The following is a 21,747-nucleotide window of genomic DNA, read 5'->3' as shown; positions in this document are numbered from 1 at the left end:
TGTCTGAGTGTGTTAATGTGTGTTACTTTGTGTTACAGATTGTTAGTGTGTGTTACAGTGTGTACAGGGTCATGTCTGAGTGTGTTAATGTGTTACTTTGTGTTACAGATTGTTAGTGTGTGTTACAGTGTGTACAGGGTCATGTCTGAGTGTGTTAATGTGTATTTCTTTGTGTTACAGATTGTTAGTGTGTGTTACAGTGTGTACAGGGTCATGTCTGAGTGTGTTAATGTGTGTTACTGTGTGTTACATATTGTTAGTGTGTGTTACAGTGTGTACAGGGTCATGTCTGAGTGTGTTAATGTGTGTTACTTTGTGTTACAGATTGTTAGTGTGTGTTACAGTGTGTACAGAGTCTTGTCTGAGTGTGTTAATGTATTACTGTGTTACAGATTGTTAGTGTGTGTGTTACAGTGTACAGGGTCATGTCTGAGTGTGTTAATGTGTATTACTGTGTGTTACAGATTGTTAGTGTGTGTGTGTTACAGTGTGTACAGGGTCATGTCTGAGTGTGTTAATGTGTATTTTGTGTTACAGATTGTTAGTGTGTGTTACAGTGTGTACAGGGTCATGTCTGAGTGTGTTAATGTGTGTTACTTTGTGTTACAGATTGTTAGTGTGTTACAGTGTGTACAGGGTCATGTCTGAGTGTGTTAATGTTTATTTCTTTGTGTTACAGATTGTTAGTGTGTGTTACAGTGTGTACAGGGTCATGTCTGAGTGTGTTAATGTGTGTTACTTTGTGTTACAGATTGTTAGTGTGTGTTACAGTGTGTACAGAGTCATGTCTGAGTGTGTTAATGTGTATTACTGTGTGTTACAGATTGTTAGTGTGTGTGTTACAGTGTGTACAGGGTCATGTCTGAGTGTGTTAATGTGTGTTACTTTGTGTTACAGATTGTTAGTGTGTGTTACAGTGTACAGGGTCATGTCTGAGTGTGTTAATGTGTGTTACTTTGTGTTACAGATTGTTAGTGTGTGTTACAGTGTGTACAGAGTCTTGTCTGAGTGTGTTAATGTGTGTTACTTTGTGTTACAGATTGTTAGTGTGTGTTACAGTGTGTACAGAGTCTTGTCTGAGTGTGTTAATGTGTATTACTGTGTGTTACAGATTGTTAGTGTGTGTTACAGTGTGTACAGGGTCATGTCTGAGTGTGTTAATGTGTGTTACTTTGTGTTACAGATTGTTAGTGTGTTACAGTGTGTACAGGGTCATGTCTGAGTGTGTTAATGTTTATTTCTTTGTGTTACAGATTGTTAGTGTGTGTTACAGTGTGTACAGGGTCATGTCTGAGTGTGTTAATGTGTTACTTTGTGTTACAGATTGTTAGTGTGTGTTACAGTGTGTACAGAGTCATGTCTGAGTGTGTTAATGTGTATTACTGTGTGTTACAGATTGTTAGTGTGTGTGTTACAGTGTGTACAGGGTCATGTCTGAGTGTGTTAATGTGTGTTACTTTGTGTTACAGATTGTTAGTGTGTGTTACAGTGTGTACAGGGTCATGTCTGAGTGTGTTAATGTGTGTTACTTTGTGTTACAGATTGTTAGTGTGTGTTACAGTGTGTACAGAGTCTTGTCTGAGTGTGTTAATGTGTGTTACTTTGTGTTACAGATTGTTAGTGTGTGTTACAGTGTGTGTACAGTGTGTACAGAGTCTTGTCTGAGTGTGTTAATGTGTGTTACTTTGTGTTACAGATTGTTAGTGTGTGTGTTACAGTGTGTACAGGGTCATGTCTGAGTGTGTTAATGTGTTACTTTGTGTTACAGATTGTTAGTGTGTGTTACAGTGTGTACAGGGTCATGTCTGAGTGTGTTAATGTGTTACTTTGTGTTACAGATTGTTAGTGTGTGTTACAGTGTGTACAGAGTCTTGTCTGAGTGTGTTAATGTGTGTTACTTTGTGTTACAGATTGTTAGTGTGTGTTACAGTGTGTACAGAGTCTTGTCTGAGTGTGTTAATGAGTTTTACACATTAATGTGTGTTGATGTGTAATGTGTATGTGTTAATGTGTATTACTTTGAGTGTGGTAATGTGTATTAGTTTGTGTTACAGATTGTTAGTGTGTGTTACAGTGTGTAAGTGTTTACAGGGCCATGTTTAAGTGTGTTTGTGTGTTTCTGAGTGTGTGAGTGTCTGTTATCGTGTTGATTGTGTTATAGTGTGAATGTTTAAGTGTGTTAGTGTGTGTTACTCTGGATTAAAGTGTGTTTGAGTGTGATACAGTGTGCGTGTGTATGAGTCTATTTTAGTGTGTGTTACTGTGTAACTGTTTGTGAACGTTGTGTTATTTTGTTTTTCCAGTGTATTAGTGTGTTACAGTGTGTTTGTGTGTGTATATGTGTGTCTTTGAGTGTGTGATGTGTAAAGTGTAGTTTGTGCACCTGCTAAATTTTTCTTTTTGTGTGTAAATACCCCATATAATGCACATAAAGATGTGTGTGTGTGTGTGTGTGTGTGTGTGTGTGTGTGTGTGTGTGTGTGTGTGAAAGCGTGTCTAAGTGTATTAGTTTGTGTGTTTATGTCTTTACCCGGCTGCAGCTCGGCGCTGGAGGAATTCCTCACACTCCTTTGTTGAGGAAATGTGATTAGCGAGTGCTATAATTGCGTTAGCGTCCTGAGTGCACAGAAGAGCGCCATCCAGATCAGACCTGTTTACACACACACACACACACACATCGTCTGGACTGAGACATGACCCACAAACACCCTGCTCGTCAGAAAAAGCGGAAAATGGATAAAAGATCTGCGTGAAAGAGTAAATCAGATCTAAAGAGACTGAAAGAGGGTGAGGGTGAGGGTGAGGCCAAAACAGAATCAGTAGAGACAGACACAGGTCTGTCTATCTGTCTATCTATCTATCTATGCTACCTTGCCAAAAGTATTGGGACAGCTGACCTTTCCTGCCATGTGGTTCTTTGTGGTTAACACAAAGCAGGAGGTACACAATTGTACGTCTTTGTGGTATAATACAATTTTGCATTCACTTGAACTTGGAGACCCAAACCTGTTCCAGCATGGCAATGCCCCTGTGCACAAAGGAAACTCCAAGAAGTGGAAGATCTTGAGTGGTCTACTATAGAGCTCCAACTCAACTGAACACCTTTGCGATGGATGTGAAAGCTGACTGCCCCCCAGGTCTCCTCACCCCACCTACGTCAGTACCTGACTTCACTAACACCCTTGTGGCAGATGAACACAAATGTCCACAAGCACACTCCAAAAATCCAGTGAAACATCTTCCCAGAAGAGTGGAGGGATTCAGAAGAGCTGTCTGTCTGTCTGTCTGTCTGTCTGTGAGTCAGTTATAGTGGTGTGAAGTTGCCCTCCTCGGGGTCAGTAGATGGGATGGTGTAGTTGTGATATTTTTATGAATGGAGTAGTGCCGGCAGCGTGTTTAGGACGGACACACACACACACACACACACACACACACACACACACACACACACCGCCGACAGCACATCCGGTTCTCACGCGCTGTGGGAGCAGGAAGTAGGCCATTTCACTTCATTTCATTTCATCAGTTCCATCCGAGCGGTTCTCCCGGTATGTGTGCGCGCGCGCGTTACCGTTCAATCTCAATACAGATGTACAATTATTTGAGAACTGAGGAGGGTGTGTGCTCGGTGTGTGTGTGTGTGTGTGTGCGCGCGCGCGCGAGAATTACGCATGCGCGGTAACGCGCTCTGTGACCCGTGTGTGGAAAGACCGCCGTTCACGCGAGCCTGCGTGTTTCTGCGCGCGAGCTCACACGGGCTTCACAACCGCAATTCGACACACAGATTAAGCGCACGTCTGCTCTGACACGTGACGCGCGCGTGAACACACAAAGAGTCGAGCATATAGCCTTGCTTTTATAGCGCGTGCGTTGCGCGCATGTTCTTGCAGGCGCGCTTTAAAACATTTACAGTTAACATTTCAGATCTTCAATCTGCTGAAAGGTTTGATCTAAAAAACTATATAGTCCCCCAGATAAAGCACTGTGTGTGTGTGTGTGTGTGTCGGCCAGAACCCATATCAGTAAGCTGAAAACCATAAACTGGCGCGTGTACAGTTCTTACAGTGTGGAATAGACGCCAGGGCTCGCGTATAAACACCGTTCAATTCATTAGCACGCGTGCGCGCGCGTTTTGTTGCCTCTTTAGCACGTTGCTGGTGAATGATCTCCTCCACCGGTGCTGAGGTGTAAAATCGCAGAAAAACTCCACGCGGGTTCTCTGCAGGAAAGAGTGACGACATGACCGTGCGCGTGCACGAGGGTGTGTTGTGTTGTGCGTGTTTTTTTTTTGTTTTTTTTTCGTGACCGCGCGTCAAAGGACGTTTCAATTTGGATGAATTATTAATCAGGACAATAATGAAAAGATCTGTGAAAGAGAGAGGGAGAGAAGGAGAGAGACCCCCACAGGGCGGAGTTTACCCCCCTTTTCTCCCCTCTGTTTCTTTAGCAGACACACACAAGGGGCAGCGCTTCAGTTTGGGGAGAATTTTCAACCGCGCTGGTCAGACAGACAGACAGACAGACAGACAGACAGGTACGCTCGCTCTGTTTCAGCAGTTCGCATGTTCTTTTGTTGCCCCTCGTTTTGTTTCTTGTTTTTTGTTCTAATAATTTATTTATTTATGTCTATTTTTCAGTGCAGTGATTTGATCCGTCTGGAGCGCGCGCCGTTACCCGTCTGAACGCCGTTAAGTGCGTGCGCGTGCGCTCAACAGCTTTCTCCCCGGCGAGACAGAAGACGGGAGACAGGAGACGGCGGCGGCGGTGCTGTTGATGTAGACGTCGCGTTTCTTTTTTCTTTTTGTTCTTTCATTCCTCTTTATTCCGTTGAATCGGGTTGTGCGCGCGCGCTGCGCCCCTCCCCGTCTGCAGGTTTGGACTGTTCCGGAGTGTGTTTCTGCGTGAAAGTGTGTGTGTGTGTGTGTGATGTTTTGGGGATAGACAGAGGATCACACACACACACACACACGCACCACGCACACACACAGACGCGCACGCGGTAGACGTGAAGAGATAAACGATCGAAAGAAAGAAAGAAAGAAAGAAAGAAAGAAAGAAAGAAAGAAAGAAAGAAAGAAAGAAAGAAAAAAGAAAAAGGATTGAAAGTGGTGCTCGCGCAGAGCCATGTGGGATTTTACTATGAAAAGAGAAAGGATGCGCAGCGCGTGCTTTGTGCTCCTCGCTGTCCTGGTGTCTGGGTTTGGTCATGTGGTGGGAAGGACCCTGAGATACCGTGTGCATGAGGAGCAGGAGGCTGGAACCGTGATCGGTTCTCTGAAGGAGGATGCCCGTGATGTTCTGTCTCACCTGCCCGGCTCGGTTCCGTTACGTTTCCGGGCCGTGCAGCGAGGTGGGGCGAACGCCCTGTCTGTGCGTGAGCATGATGGCGAGATCAGCGTAAGAGGCCGACTGGACCGCGAAAAGTTGTGCGACCGGAACCCGAACTGCTCGGTGGAGTTCGACGTGCTGACCCTTCCTACCGAACACCTGCAGCTCTTTCACGTGCAGGTCGAGATCCTGGATGTGAACGACCATGCGCCACGCTTCCCACGTGCCGTCATTCCTCTGGAGATCTCAGAAACAGCGGCGATAGGGACACGAGTCCCTCTGGACATCGCTTCAGACCCGGATGTAGGTGAGAACGCTCTGAGCACATACACTCTTAGCGTTTCTGACACCTTCGGGATCGATGTTCTTACTGGTACCAATGGTGCCAAGTACGCCGAGCTAGTGGTGCTAAAGGAACTCGATCGCGAGACACGCTCTAGCTATGAGCTACGACTCACAGCATCGGACTCTGGGTCACCTTCCAGAACCGGAACCACACTACTGAAGATTACAGTCGCCGATTCGAACGACAATAACCCGGTCTTTGCAGAGCCGTCGTATAGCATCGACCTCCCGGAAGACACGGCTCAAGGTGTCTTACTGGTAGATCTGAACGCCACAGACGCAGATGAAGGAACCAATGCCAAGATCGTGTACTCCTTTAGTAGCCATGTGTCTCCAAAAGTAGTAGAAACATTCAAGATTGACCCAGACACTGGTCACCTGACTCTGCTCAGGAAGGTGGACTACGAGACAGATGATTCGTACGATGTAGACATCCAGGCACAAGACTCAGGACCCAACTCCATGCCAGCACACTGTAAGATCACAATCAAGGTAAATGATGTAAATGACAACAGGCCAGAAGTCAGTGTGAGTTTGATGGGGAACGACGAGGAAGCAGCATTCGTCTCGGAATCGGCTCCTGTGGACACGTTTGTAGCGCTGGTGCGCGTGGACGACGCAGACTCGGGTTTGAACGGCGAGGTAATGTGTCGTCTTGCTCGCGAAGGTCACTTCCGGCTACAGAAGACGCACGAGAAGAACTACGTAATCCTCACGAATGGCACGCTAGACAGAGAGACTCACTCGGAATACAGCCTCACGATAATCGCAGAGGATCGCGGGACTCCGAGTCTGTCCACTGTGAGACACTTCACAGTACGCGTGCAGGATGAGAATGATAACGCGCCCCAGTTCGACAAGAACCGCTATGACATTTTTAAGGATGAGAACCTCTCTCCTGGCACTTACCTGGCCACAGTGCATGCCACCGACCCAGACTTAGCCACTAATGGTCATGTGAGTTATTCTATTGAGGAAAGCATAATGCATGGAAGTCCCATTTCTACGTACGTCACCGTGGATCCATCCACAGGCGCCATTTACGCCTTGCGCACTTTTGACTATGAGGAAATTAGCCATATTAGCTTCATGGTTCAAGCGCGTGACTATGGCAACCCGTCGCTAAGCAGCAATGTAACAGTTGTATTGAATATCCTGGATGTGAACGATAATCGGCCCATGATTGTAACGCCCTCGCTCCAGAATCACACCACCGAGCTCCCTGTTTCCAAATATTCCGACTACGGTGACCTCATAACTACAATCATGGCTACAGATCGTGACTCTGGGGTTAACGGTGACCTCTCCTGCACCATTGCCAATGGAAACGAGGCCGGATACTTCTACATAGACGTCCGCACGTGTGAACTCCGCACTAACGTGAGCTTGCGCGACATTCCCACAGATCACGTCGAGCTAACAGTTGTGGTCCAGGATCATGGCAGTGACCCGCTAGAAACCCGGGCTCTGCTCCGTCTGGTGCTGCTCGAGAACCCTGAGAACCTCGCCGACCCACTTGCCACAGGAGGCGCGGGTAAAGAGAACGTTCTCGACGCGTCCACCATCATCATCATCTCGTTAGGCGCCATCTGTGGCCTGCTGATCATCATCATGGCGGTGTTAGCTTTGCGCTGCTCACGTGACAAGAACGACACGCGCTCCTACAACTGCCGCGTGGCGGAATCGACCTATCAGCAGCGCCCGAGAAAACCGTCGCGCCAGATCCACAAAGGTGACATCACGCTCGTACCGACTGTTAACGGGGCACTTCCTGTTCATCACCACTCTCCAACCACCACCACTACCACCAGCACCACTATCGTCCCCATCCACCACAGCCACCAATCGCTGAACAGCATCGTCACTGTGACGTCCAATCAGATCCCGGAAAGCTTCGTCCTGGAGCTGACGCATGCCACGCCCCCTGTCGAGGTGAGAAGCACTGACACAATCTAACACACAATCACACAAACACACACACACACACACAATTAAAAACATTCACTTGTCTTACCATTCACTCGTTTACATTATTTACATATTTAAGCACCTAATTTCCATAATTTGTGTTCTTTTTTTTATTACATTTAAAACTACCACCTCATCACTACCTCATTCATTCATTCATTCATTCATGCATGTGTGTGTATGCATGTGTGTCTCTGTGTGTCTGTGTGTGTGTGTGTGTGTGTGTGTGTGTGTGTGTGTGTGTCCATTGCTGTTTATTAGTTTGTTTATTTTTTTGTTCTATGTGTCTTTATGTTTGTTTTTGCTGTAGCAAGTTTCACAGCTGCTCTCCCTACTCCATCAGGGTCAGTATCAGCCTCGGCCCAGCTTCAGAGGAAACAAACACTCTCGCAGCTACAGGTAAACACACGGACCAACACACTAACACACGGACACACACATGCGGGTCGCCATGGCGATCCAGACACACCGGGCCGGGCCGGTCCGATCCCATTGGCCAGTGAGAGCGCTCCAGTGTAGAGTAGGACAGAACTTCCCTGTTGCCGTGGTCACCCACGCTCGCAGCATCTGATTGGATGCCTCCTTGTGTGATGTCAGCTCCTGCGTTTCTTTTTTTTCACTCCTTTTTTTTGGGGTACTCATCTGTGTGTTGGCTGTTTTTTGGATCATGCCATTTTCTCTCTTTCTCTCTCTCTTAAACACACACACACACACACACACACACACACACACACACACACACACACACACACACTTGTAATTGAATCTTCATTTGCATTTTGAAAGCTTGTGGTTTTGCTGCTGATTTTTGTTATAGGCAGGGGCGATATGTAAATGTAGCTAATTTAAATATTTAAATGAGGGTCGTGTATGTTAAAGTGTAGCAATAAGAATGGTGTCTGATGTGAACATCTGCAGTGTTTTTGTGTGTGTGTGTGTGTGTGAGAGAGAGAGAGAGAGAGAGAGAGAGAGAGAGAGAGAGAAAGAAATGAGTGTGTGTGAAAGGGGCGGAGCAAGAAAATCATATACTGTACATTATATTTCATTCCGAAGTAAAAGTGTAATAGTTTAATTATTCTTTTTGTTTGTGTTTGTGTGTGTGTGTGTGTGTGTGTGTGTGTGTGTGTGTGTGTGTGTGTGTGTGTACATACGTATGCAGATACACACTCCCAGAATTGGATAAGTTCAGTTTGAAGGACAGTGGGCGGGGCGACAGCGACAGCGACGGTGAGCTCGGCCGTGATTCGCCAATCGACCGGTTGCTAGGCGATGGATTCAGCGAGCTCTTCCACATCGACACACACAGCAGAGTCCACTCAGGTACACACACACACACACACACACACACTTGCACACACACACACACATCTGTCTGTGGTCATAGTAAAGTGTGCGTGCATGTGTGTGTGTGTGTGTGTGTGTGTGTGTGTGTGTGTGTGTGTGTGTGTGTGTGTGCCTGTGCGCGTGTTATGCTTTCAAGTCTTAACTGCAATTTACTGTAATTGCTTGAACAAAATGTAATCACACACACACACACACACACACACACACACACACACACACACACACCCTCTGTAGCTCACCTAATCTATCTATCTATCTATCTATCTATCTATCTATCTGTCTGTCTGTCTGTCTGTCTGTCTGTCTGTCCCAAAAGACACAAAAACATAGAAAACAATTATTATAGTGTGATCTATAATTCCTGTGTGTGTGTGTGTGTGTGTGTGTGTGTGTGTGTGTGTGTGTTAGGGATGAAGCTGTGTACGGAAGAGTGTCGTGTTCTCGGTCACTCTGATCAGTGCTGGATGCCGTCGTTCTCGTCGTTCTCGGTGGAGGACGAGCGCCGCAGTTTCTCCACCTTCGGTAAGGAGGCAGATGATGAAGAGGAGGATGATGATGGAGCAGAAAAGTCTCTGCTGTCCGACATCAACTCTGTCTTCCATCGTCTCGTCCCTCCGTCTCACACCGAGTCCGGCGACCTCGCCGAAAACCCTGCCCCCTGTAGCACCACTAACGAAAACAGGAAGTGCTTCCTACCAGGAAACTCGCACTTCCAGAACGTGGCGCCGAATCATGCTCCCAATTCCAAATGGCTGCCGGCGATGGAGGAGATCCCCGAGAACTTCGAGGAGGACGACACGGAGAGCGCCATGGGATTCCGCAAACGCACCGAGGACGAGTTCGCCGCCGAAATCAACCAACTGCTGCTGGACGTCCACCAGAGCTAATGCTAACGCTTACGTCAAACCAAATGCCTCTATCTCTCTCTCTGTCTCTCTCTGTCTCTCTCTCTCTCTCTGTCTCTCTCGCTCTGTCTCTCTCTCTCTCTCTGTCTCTCTCTCTGTCTCTCTCGCTCTGTCTCTCTCTTTGTGTCTCTGTCTCTGTCTCTCTCTCTCTCTCTCTCCCTGTCTCTGTCTCTACTCCAGGCCGGTTTATTAACACGTCCCATCACTAACGTCCCCTCGGTCACGTTCCCTCACTCACATCCCTTCACACACGTCACCACTCATGTTTTCTCGCTCACGTCTCCTCGGTCAAGTCCCCACTTTCCTCCTGACTCGTATCCCCTCGCTCTAGTTAAGGGCTGTGTCTGTTAGCTCCAGTGAAGTGCACTAGGTAATAAGGGATCATTGCAGTACACTTTAGAGTCACACGTATTTATTGATTTACCCAGAATGCACTGCTGCACCAAGAAGCAATAAATGACTTCTATACTGAACATGCTAGTCACTGGAACTGTGCTAGCTCAATAGCATGATAGCTAATTAGCACACTCGTTAGCGAACACGTGTAGCACCTAAACATGTATGGAAATCTCCTGAACTGTAACTGAGCCTGTTCCTGTATGTGCGTGTGTGCGCGTGTGTGTGTGTGTGTGTGTGTGTGTATGTGCACTTGGGGGAAGTTAGCTAGGTGCAGTGGAAAGGGACTGGAGCCCAGCTGACTATCAGATAATCTCACAGAGAGAGGGGAGGGGCTGAATGCTGAAGCCACTCCCACTCAGTGATCATGTGACTGTGTGTAGTAATTCATTTGATTTGAAACAAAGTGCGACTTCTCGTCTTTTTTATGTTTATTATTATTGCAGCGTGACTCTGACTGTAACTCGCCTTTATAATCAACACTGTTGTTTTTTAACTCTATTTATAAGTGTGTGTGTGTGTGTGTGTGTGTGTGTGTGTGTGTTTGTACAGAAAAATCTATTTTTATACTTTAATGCATGTAAACCTGAAAAGAAATGCAATTTTTGTTTATTGTACAAATTAATAAAAAGATCCTGACTTTTACACTGTGTGTGTGTGTGTGTGTGTGTGTGTGTGTGTGTGTGTGTGTGTGTGTGTGAGAAAGAGATAAAAAACTGAACTGGACAATTACTCACTCACAGGAAAGGTCAACATTTATCAATCAAAACACACACATACACACACGCACACAAACACGCACACACACATGCACACACACACACACACACACACACACACACAGAGCTCCCAATGTGTACTATAAGAATGGCAGTGGGCGTCTAATTAATATGCAAATGAGGCTGATATCCAGTCATGTGATGAAACCTTTCTGCTCACACACTGGACTCTTCACACATCTAACAGGAGCCTGAACACCACAGAGAACATAGAAGAAATTAAACCTAAAACAGATCTGTTCCAAGTTCTCATCTGAAGTGAGATTATGTTCCTGAAGCAAGTGCTTCTTCTGCGCACCATCCATGCTTGCTCCATCATCTCCTCCATCACTTTTTTCTCATCTCCTCCATCATCATCTTCATCTATTCTATCGTTTCCTCCATCACCTCCTTCATATCCCCATCATCACCTCCATCATCTCCTTCATCATCACCTCCATTACCTATTTTATCTCTTCCATCATCACCTCATCATCCAGACCGTCTCACAAGATCTTCTCCTTCATCATCGGTGACTCCACAACATCTGGTCATATTCAAGAGAGCAAAGATGAATTTCCATTCTCCAGAAACCCACTGTAGATCCCCAAAGTTGGTAACCAACTGCCTCTTTACCTCTCACAGAACATCCTCCTCTGGGTCATAAATAAAAAGCTTCATGGTGCTGGATCTTCTATACTGAAATCAGCCCTCATCCTCATCAACCTTTCAGTGGCATTCAACATGGGACATGGTCAACCACATGACATCCTCATTCTCTTCAAGTTTTGATTTGTGTTCTACCTGGAAAGTCGATCATAACGCACAGGCTCTCCACAAGGTGTCCTACAAGGTTCAATACTCGTTCTTCTCCGGTTTGATCTCTTGGTGAGGTCATACCTCACATGTTTTATTTATTTACTCTCATTCCCCATAGAGTCACTCGTGGCACATGTGGCAGATCATCTCATCTCAGCATGGACAGCAGCTATTTATATTAAATAAATAAATACAAAGAATATATTTTTCCTTTTAATCAGACATTTAAATTATGATCAGATTTATTAAAGAAAAGATATTTAACAATTAACACTGATGATAATGTGGATCACGTCAGAGCTTTAGGGGCGGGGCTTCCAAACTACCGCTTTTCAGGTTCAAATAAAATCTAAATTCTAGATTTGGGGAAAATAATCTAAAATATGTCAAAAATAACCGAGACACGAGTGACAAGTGTGTGTGTGTGTGTGTGTGTGTGTGTGTGTTTGGTACAACAACGGTGCTGGAGTGTTAATGAGCTCCACCTGCCTCAGCTCATCAAGATCTACACTCTTTAACCTGCTGGGAAAAGAGAGAGAGAGAGAAAAAAGAATGAATGAGTGAATGAATGAGTGAATAAAGGAAGGAAGGAATGAGGGCACGATAGAATTTAGAAGTTACTTTTGCGCTGAAGATTGAAGGAGGTTTATTTCACTGGGAAAAAAAGACTTGAAGGTAGGACTGATGGCATCATCATCATCTCTCTCTCTCTCTCTCTCTCTCTCTCTCTCTCTCTCTCTGTGTGTGTGTGTGTGTGTGTGTGTGTGTGTGTGTGTGTGTGTGTGTGTGTGTGTGTGTGTGTGTCACTCTAAACCATTTTGCTTGGTTGGGTTTGATTGAAGTTGCTGTAGTGTCTTATCTCACTGTCTGACCTTTTTAATTATTTTTCTACAGAAAAAGTCACAATTAGAAATAAGTAATGATTAAAACAGTTTCCATCCTTTTTTTTTTTTTTTTGTAAACTGAAACATTTAACATTTACACCGTAATGAAATATTACAAACAAAATATTCACAATTTTAGAGGAAATGAAAAGAAAACCAAAAGAAAGAGAAAAGGATAAGTAATGAAGCATATACAGAGTTAAAAATAAAAAAATGGAGTTTAGATCTTGAAATGGGTCCATAGTTCTGGTTGATTTCCGTCTTGAAAGTCTTTGTAAAGTTTTAAAATAAATTTGAAGTCGGCCTTAAAGTGAAATATTAGGCATCGTTTCTGATGTTTATATTTTTGTATATTAAAAGATTTAATATTAAAATGTGATCCTTATCCACGTTTTTTCATCAATATAAAATATAACTCCTTTTTTCATTATCAATTTTACATCCAGTCAACATACTAAATATTCAATCTCAATCCAATAATGTAACACACTGGGAAAATGATGCAGAACATTTTCAACATCCACAACAATCTCAAAATTCAGGGAGATCAGCTTGAGGAGCTGCTTACTTGGATAAATATGTATAATTTAAATCATATTTCAGTAACTTTATTAGTGACGCTGTATTTGGTGCAGGAGTTTGGTTGATTGTGCAGTGTGACGTAATGAGGAGGTCAGAGCACCATCTACAGGACAGTCAGAGTGTTGCAGCCTTCACACCCAACCTGGAAGGGGGGTGTGTGTGTGTGTGTGTGTGTGTGTGTGTGTGTGTGTGTGTGTGTGTGTGTGTGTGTGTGTGTGTGTGTGAGAGACTGCAATAAACATGACCAATGTGTGAAAGCCTAAATTAAAACAGGAGCTCCTTTAAACTCCACTAAAGATGAGTGTTTGAGATCTCGGTGGTTGGAGAAGTCTGCTGTATGAGCTGATTCACTTATTGCAGCATTGCATGTTTATTTCATTCTTCATAGTAAACTGTCATAATTTAAGTTTATTAACACATGATACACTACACTACTCTCCACTACATTACTATACTCTACACACTACATTACTATACACTACTCTCCACTACATTACTATACTCTACACACTACATTACTATACACTACACTACTCTCCACTACATTACTATACTCTACACACTACATTACTATACACTACTCCCCACTACATTACAATACTCTCCACACTACATTACTATACACTACACTACTCTCCACTACATTACTATACTCTACACACTACATTACTATACACTACACTACTCTCCACTACATTACTGTACTCTACCACACTACATTACTATACCACACTACTCCACTACATTACTATACTACTATACACTACTCTCCTACATTACTATTATCTACCACACTACATTACTATACACTACATTACTATACTCTACAATACTCTCCACTACATTACTATACACTACTCTCCACTACATTACTATACTCTACACACTACATTACTATACACTACATTACTATACACCACACTACTCTCCACTACATTACTATACTCTACACACTACATTACTCTACACACTACATTACTATACACCACACTACTCTCCACTACATTACTATTCTCTACCACACTACAATACTATACACTACACTACATTACTATACTCTACACTACTCTCCACTACATTACTATACTCACACACTACATTACTATACACTACTCTCCACTACATAACTCTACTCTACTCTACACTACATTACTATACACTACACTACTCTCCACTACATTACTGTACTCTACCACACTACATTACTATACCAGACTACTCCACACTACATTACTATACTCTACTATACACTACTCTCCACTACATTGCTATACTCTACACACTACATTACTCTACACACTACATTACTATACTCTACACACTACATTACTATACTCTACTCCACTACATTACTATACTCTACACACTACATTACTATACTCTACTCTCCACTACATTACTATACTCTACACACTACATTACTCTACACACTACATTACTATACTCTACTCTCCACTACATTACTATACTCTACACACTACATTACTCTCCACTACATTACTATACTCTACACACTACATTACTCTCCACTACATTACTATTCTCTACCACACTACATTACTATACTCTACAATACTCTCCACTACATTACTATACACTACTCTCCACTACATAACTATACTCTACTCTACACTACATTACTATACACCACACTACTCTCCACTACATTACTGTACTCTACCACACTACATTACTATACCACACTACTCCACACTACATTACTATACTCCACTACTCTCCACTACACTATACTCTACACTACATTACTACACACTACATTACTATACTCTACCACACTACACATTACTATACTCTACTCTCCACTACATTACTATACTCTCCACTACACTATACTCTACACACTACATTACTCTACACACTACATTACTATACTCTACTCTCCACTACATTACTATACTCTACACACTACATTACTCTCCACTACATTACTATACACTACCACACTACATTACTATACACTACATTACTGTACTCTACCACTACATTACTATGCATTACTATACTCTACTCTCCACTACATTACTATACACTACTCTCCACACTACATACTATACTCTACTCTACACTACATTGCTATACACTACACTGCTCTCCACTACATTGCTGTACTCTACCACACTACACATTACTATACACACTACACTACTCCACACTAAATTACTATACTCTACTATACACTACTCTCCACTACATTACTATACTCTACACATTACATTACTATACTCTACTATACACTACTCTCACTACATTACTGTACTCTACCACACCACATTACTATACACTACATTACTATACTCTACAATACTCTCCACTACATTACTATACACTACTCTCCACTACATTACTATACTCTACACACTACATTACTATACACTACACTACTCTCCACTACATTACTATACTCTACACACTACATTACTATACACTACTCTCCACTACATTACTATACTCTACACACTACATTACTATACACCACACTACTCTCCACTACATTACTATACTCTACACCACATTACTATACTCTACTCTACACCACATTACTATACACCACTACTCTCCACTACACTATACTCTACACACATTACTATACCACACTACTCCACTACATAACTATACTCTACTCTACACTACATTACTATACACTACACTACTCTCCACTACATTACTGTACTCACCACACCACATTACTATACCAGACTACTCCACACACATTACTATACTCTCCACTACATAACTATACTCTACTCTACACTACATTACTATACACTACACTACATTACTATACACTACATTACTATACTCTACACACTACATTACTATACTCTACTCCACTACATTACTATACTCTACACTACATTACTATACTCTACTCTCCACTACATTACTATACTCTACACACTACATTACTCTACACACTACATTACTATACTCTACTCTCCACTACATTACTATACTCTACACACTACATTACTCTCCACTACATTACTATACACTACCACACTACATTACTATACTCTCCACTACATTACTGTGCTCTACCACACTACATTACTATACTCTACTATACTCTCCACTACATTACTATACACTACTCTCCACTACATAACTATACTCTACTCTACACTACATTACTATACACTACACTACTCTCCACTACATTACTGTACTCTACCACACTACATTACTATACCACACTACTCCACACTAAATTACTATACTCTACTATACACTACTCTCCACTACATTACTATACTCTACACATTACATTACTATACTCTACTCTACACTACATTACTATACACCACACTACTCTCCACTACATTACTATACTCTACTATACACTACTCCACCACATTACTATACACTATTCTACACTACATTACTATACTACACACTACATTACTCTCCACTACATAACTATACTCTACTCTACACTACATTACTATACACTACACTACTCTCACTACATTACTGTACTCTACCACACTACATTACTATACACTACATTACTATACCACACTACTCCACTACATTACTATACTCTCACACTACATTACTATACTCTACACACTACATTACTATACACTACTCTCCACATTACTATTATCTACCACACTACATTACTATACACCACACTACTCCACACTACATTACTATACTACACTACTCTCACTACATTACTATACACCACTCCACCACATTACTATACACTACATTACTATACTCTACACACTACATTACTATACCAGACTACTCCACACATTACTATACACTACTCCACTACATTACTGTACTCTACCACACTACATTACTATACACCACTCCACTACATTACTATACTACACACTACATTACTATACACTACACTACTCTCCACTACATTACTGTACTCTACCACACTACATTACTATACCAGACTACTCCACACTACATTACTATACACTACACTACTCTCCACTACATTACTGTACTCTACCACACTACATTACTATACCACACTACTCCACACTACATTACTATACTCTACTATACACTACTCTCCACTACATTACTATTCTCTACCACACTACATTACTATACACTACATTACTATACTCTACACACTACATTACTATACACTACACTACTCTCCACTACATTACTGTACTCTACCACACTACATTAATATACCAGACTACTCCACACTACATTACTATACACTACACTACTCTCCACTACATTACTGTACTCTACCACACTACATTACTATACCAGACTACTCCACACTACATTACTATACACCACACTACTCTCCACTACATTACTATACCACACTACTCCACACTACATTACTATACTCTACTATACACTACTCTCCTACATTACTATTATCTACCACACTACATTACTATACACTACATTACTATACTCTACACACTACATTACTATACTCTACTCTCCACTACATTACTCTACACACTACATTACTATGCATTACTATACTCTACCACACTACATTACTATACACTACACTACTCCCCATTACATTACTATACTCTCACTACTTTCCACTACATTACTATACTCTACACATTACATTACTATACACTGCTCTCCACTACATTACTATACACTATTCTACACTACATTACTATACACTACACTACACCACTCCACCACATTACTATACTCTACCACACTACACCACTCTCCACTACATTACTATTCTCTACCACACTACATTACTATACTCTACCACACTACATTACTATACACCACACTACTCTCCACTGCATTACTATACACCACTCCACCACATCACTATACTCTACACACTACATTACTATACACTCCACTACTCTCCACTACATTACTATACTCCCCACACTACATTACTATACACTACACTACTCTCCACTACATTACTATACTCTACACACTACATTACTATACACTACACTACTCTCCACTACATTACTATACTCTACACCACTCCACCACATTACTATACTCTACCACTACATTACTATACACTACTCCACTACATTACTATACTCTACACTACTCCACACTACATTACTATACACCACACTACATTACTATACTCTACCAAACTACATTACTATACACTACACTACTCCCCATTACATTACTATACTCTCCACTACTCTCCACTACATTACTATACTCTACACATTACATTACTACACTACACTATACTCTACACCACATTACTATACACTACTCTACTCTCCATTACATTACTATACTCTACTCTACTCTCCACTACATTACTATACTCTACTCTACACTACATTACTATACACTACTCTCCACTACATTACTATACTCTACACACTACATTACTATACACTACTCTCCACTACATTACTATACACTACCACACTACATTACTATACACTGCACTACATTACTATACTCTACCACACTACATTACTATACACTACACTACTCTCCACTATTACTATACACTACTCCACCACTACATTACTATACTATACACTACACCACTCTCCACTACATTACTATACTCCACCACACTACATTACTATACACTACACTACACCACTACATTACTATGCTCTACCACACTACATTACTATACTCTCCACTACATTACTATACTCTACACACCACATTACTATACACTACTCTCCTCTACATTTCTATACTCTACTATACACTACACTACTCTCCACTACATTACTATTCTCTACCACACTACATTACTATACACTACACTACATTACTATACTCTACCACACTACATTACTATACTCTACACTACTCTCCACTACACTATACTCTACACACTACATTACTATACACTACTCTCCACTACATTACTATACACCACTCCACTACATAACTCTACTCTACCACACTACATACTATACTCTACCTGACTATACTCTACACACACATTACTATACTCTACACACTACACTACTCTCACTACATTACTATACACTACTCTCCTACATTACTATACTCTACTCCACTACATTACTCTCCACTACGTTACTATACACTACATTACTCTCCACTACATTACTACTCTACACTACACTACACTACTCTCACTACATTACTATACACTACACACTACATTACTATACACTACACTACTCTCCACTACATTACTGTACTCTACCACACTACTTACTATACCACACCACTCCACACTACATTACTATACTCTACTATACACTACTCTCCTACATTACTATTCTCACCACACTACATTACTATACACTACATTACTATACTCTACACACACATTACTATACTATACTCTACCACACTACATTACTATACACCACACTACTCCCCATTACATTACTATACTCTCACTACTTTCCACTACATTACTATACTCTACACATTACATTACTATACACTACTCTCCACTATTACTATACACTATTCTACACTACATTACTATACATTACACTACTCTCCACTACACATTACTATACACCACACTACTCCACTGCATTACTATACACTCCACTACATTACTATACACCACACCACCTCCACCACATTACTATACTCACCACACCACATTACTATACACCACACCACTCCACCACATTACTATACTCTACACACTACATTACTATACACTACTCTCCACCACATTACTATCCACTACTCCACTACATTACTATACTCTACACACTACATTACTATACACCACCACACCACATTACTATACACCACACTACATTACTATGCTCTACCACACTACATTACTATACTCTCCACTACTCTCCACTACATTACTATACTCTACACTACACTACATTACTATACACCACACTACTCTCCACTACATTACTATACTCTCACTACTCTCCACTACATTACTATACTCTACACATTACATTACTATACACTGCTCTCCACTACATTACTATACACTATTCTACACTACATTACTATACATTACACTACTCTCCACTACATTACTATACTCTACCACACTACACTACTCTCCACTACATTACTATACTCTACCACACTACATTACTATACACTACACTACTCTCCACTGCATTACTATACTCCACTACATTACTATACACTCCACTACTCTTCACTACATTACTATACTCTACACATTACATTACTATACATTACACTACTCTCCACTACCTTACTATACTCTACCACACTACATTACTATACACTACATTACTATACACTACACTACTCTCCATTACATTACTATACCTCCACTACTCTCCACTACATTACTATACTCTACACACTACATTACTATACACTACATTACACTACTCCACTACATTACTATACTCTACCACACCACACTACTCTCCACTACCTTACTATACTCTACCACACATTACTATACACCACACCACTGTCCACTACATTACTATACTCTACACACCACATTACTATACACCACTCTCCACTACTCTACTATACTCTACTATACACCACACTACTCTCCACTACATTGCTATTCTCTACCACACTACATTACTATACTCTATACTACTCTCCACCATATTACTATACTCTACACACATTACTATACACCACTCTCCACTACATTACTATACTATACTCTACACACCACATTACTATACACCACTCTCCACCACATTACTATACTCTACTCTACACTACATTACTATACACCACTCTCCACTACATTACTATACTCTATACTACTCTCTACTATATTACTATACTCTACCACACCATTACTATACACTACTCTCCACTACATTACTATACTCTACTCACACTACATTACTATACACCACTCTACATTACTATACACTACACTACTCTCCACCACATTACTGTACTCTACCACACCACATTACTATACCACACTACTCCACACTACATTACCACACTACATTACTATACTCTATACTACTCTCCACTACATTACTATACTCGACCACACTACATTACTATACTCTACCTGACTATACTCTACATTACTATACACACTACATTACTCTACTCTGCACTATTCTGCACTACATTACTATACTCTACCACACTACATTACTATACTCTACCACACTACTATGCACTACATTACTATACTCTACCACACTACTATGCACTACATAACTATACTATACCACACTACGGCACACTACATTACTATACTCTACCACACTACTATGCACTACATAACTATACTCTGTCCTACATTTCTTATACTGTGCAATAAATTTGTACACTCTGCCATATTACTTTTCTCTACAGTACAATACTCCCATATAGCTATATGTTGCATTATATTGATATTCTCTCCACTACACTGCTATACTTTACCACACTTCTCTCCAGCTGAATGCACTTTATATTACAGAATGTTGCAGCAATTATATCTACTATTGA

At 41.6% G+C, this 21,747-nt stretch overlaps 2 protein-coding genes and 1 long non-coding RNA gene across 5 annotated transcripts in view; 2 read left to right on the top strand and 1 right to left on the bottom strand.

The window, feature by feature from the left end:
* The window catches only part of LOC124381588, a 5,541-nt gene extending 1,877 nt beyond the window's left edge, over window positions 1–3,664 (bottom strand). Inside the window, exons 1-2 of the long non-coding RNA XR_006924883.1 lie at window positions 3,452–3,664; window positions 2,531–2,650 (exon numbers count right to left, since the gene is read on the bottom strand). This is a non-coding gene — a long non-coding RNA (uncharacterized LOC124381588). The remainder of the gene's footprint in view (window positions 1–2,530; window positions 2,651–3,451) is intronic.
* A 390-nt stretch (window positions 3,665–4,054) lies between these two features.
* Window positions 4,055–10,903, top strand: pcdh18a (protocadherin 18a). Of its 3 annotated transcripts, none has more exons than XM_046843363.1 (5): window positions 4,055–4,534; window positions 4,638–7,605; window positions 7,985–8,040; window positions 8,801–8,961; window positions 9,394–10,903. In XM_046843363.1, exons 2-5 carry the CDS (start codon window positions 5,125–5,127, stop codon window positions 9,870–9,872), a joined length of 3,177 nt encoding a protein of 1,058 aa, XP_046699319.1. In that variant the 5' UTR covers window positions 4,055–4,534; window positions 4,638–5,124; the 3' UTR covers window positions 9,873–10,903. The 3 variants fall into 3 exon arrangements, with proteins under 3 accessions (XP_046699319.1, XP_046699317.1, XP_046699318.1); XM_046843361.1 differs by having other exon boundaries at window positions 7,952–8,040; XM_046843362.1 differs by lacking the exon at window positions 4,055–4,534 and having other exon boundaries at window positions 4,637–7,605; window positions 7,952–8,040.
* A 1,521-nt stretch (window positions 10,904–12,424) lies between these two features.
* Window positions 12,425–21,747, top strand: part of LOC124381492 — an 88,175-nt gene continuing 78,852 nt past the window's right edge. The window contains exon 1 of the transcript XR_006924854.1: window positions 12,425–12,538. The gene's annotated coding sequence lies outside the window, so the exon portion shown is untranslated. The remainder of the gene's footprint in view (window positions 12,539–21,747) is intronic.

Source organism: Silurus meridionalis, chromosome 28 (assembly GCF_014805685.1).
Source record: "Silurus meridionalis isolate SWU-2019-XX chromosome 28, ASM1480568v1, whole genome shotgun sequence".
NCBI classification, from domain to species: domain Eukaryota; kingdom Metazoa; phylum Chordata; class Actinopteri; order Siluriformes; family Siluridae; genus Silurus; species Silurus meridionalis.
The sequence above is the reverse complement of the archived record's forward strand: the minus strand, read 5'-3'. Positions and strand labels throughout refer to the sequence as shown.

Excerpts from the sequence above, each read along its gene's own strand:
- pcdh18a (XM_046843361.1), top strand. The coding sequence starts at position 5,125 with ATGTGGGATTTTACTATGAAAAGAGAAAGGATGCGCAGCGCGTGCTTT. Across the intron at positions 8,041-8,800 it reads AAACACTCTCGCAGCTACAG|ATACACACTCCCAGAATTGG; the intron begins GTAAACACACGG and ends ATACGTATGCAG. Across the intron at positions 8,962-9,393 it reads ACACAGCAGAGTCCACTCAG|GGATGAAGCTGTGTACGGAA; the intron begins GTACACACACAC and ends TGTGTGTGTTAG.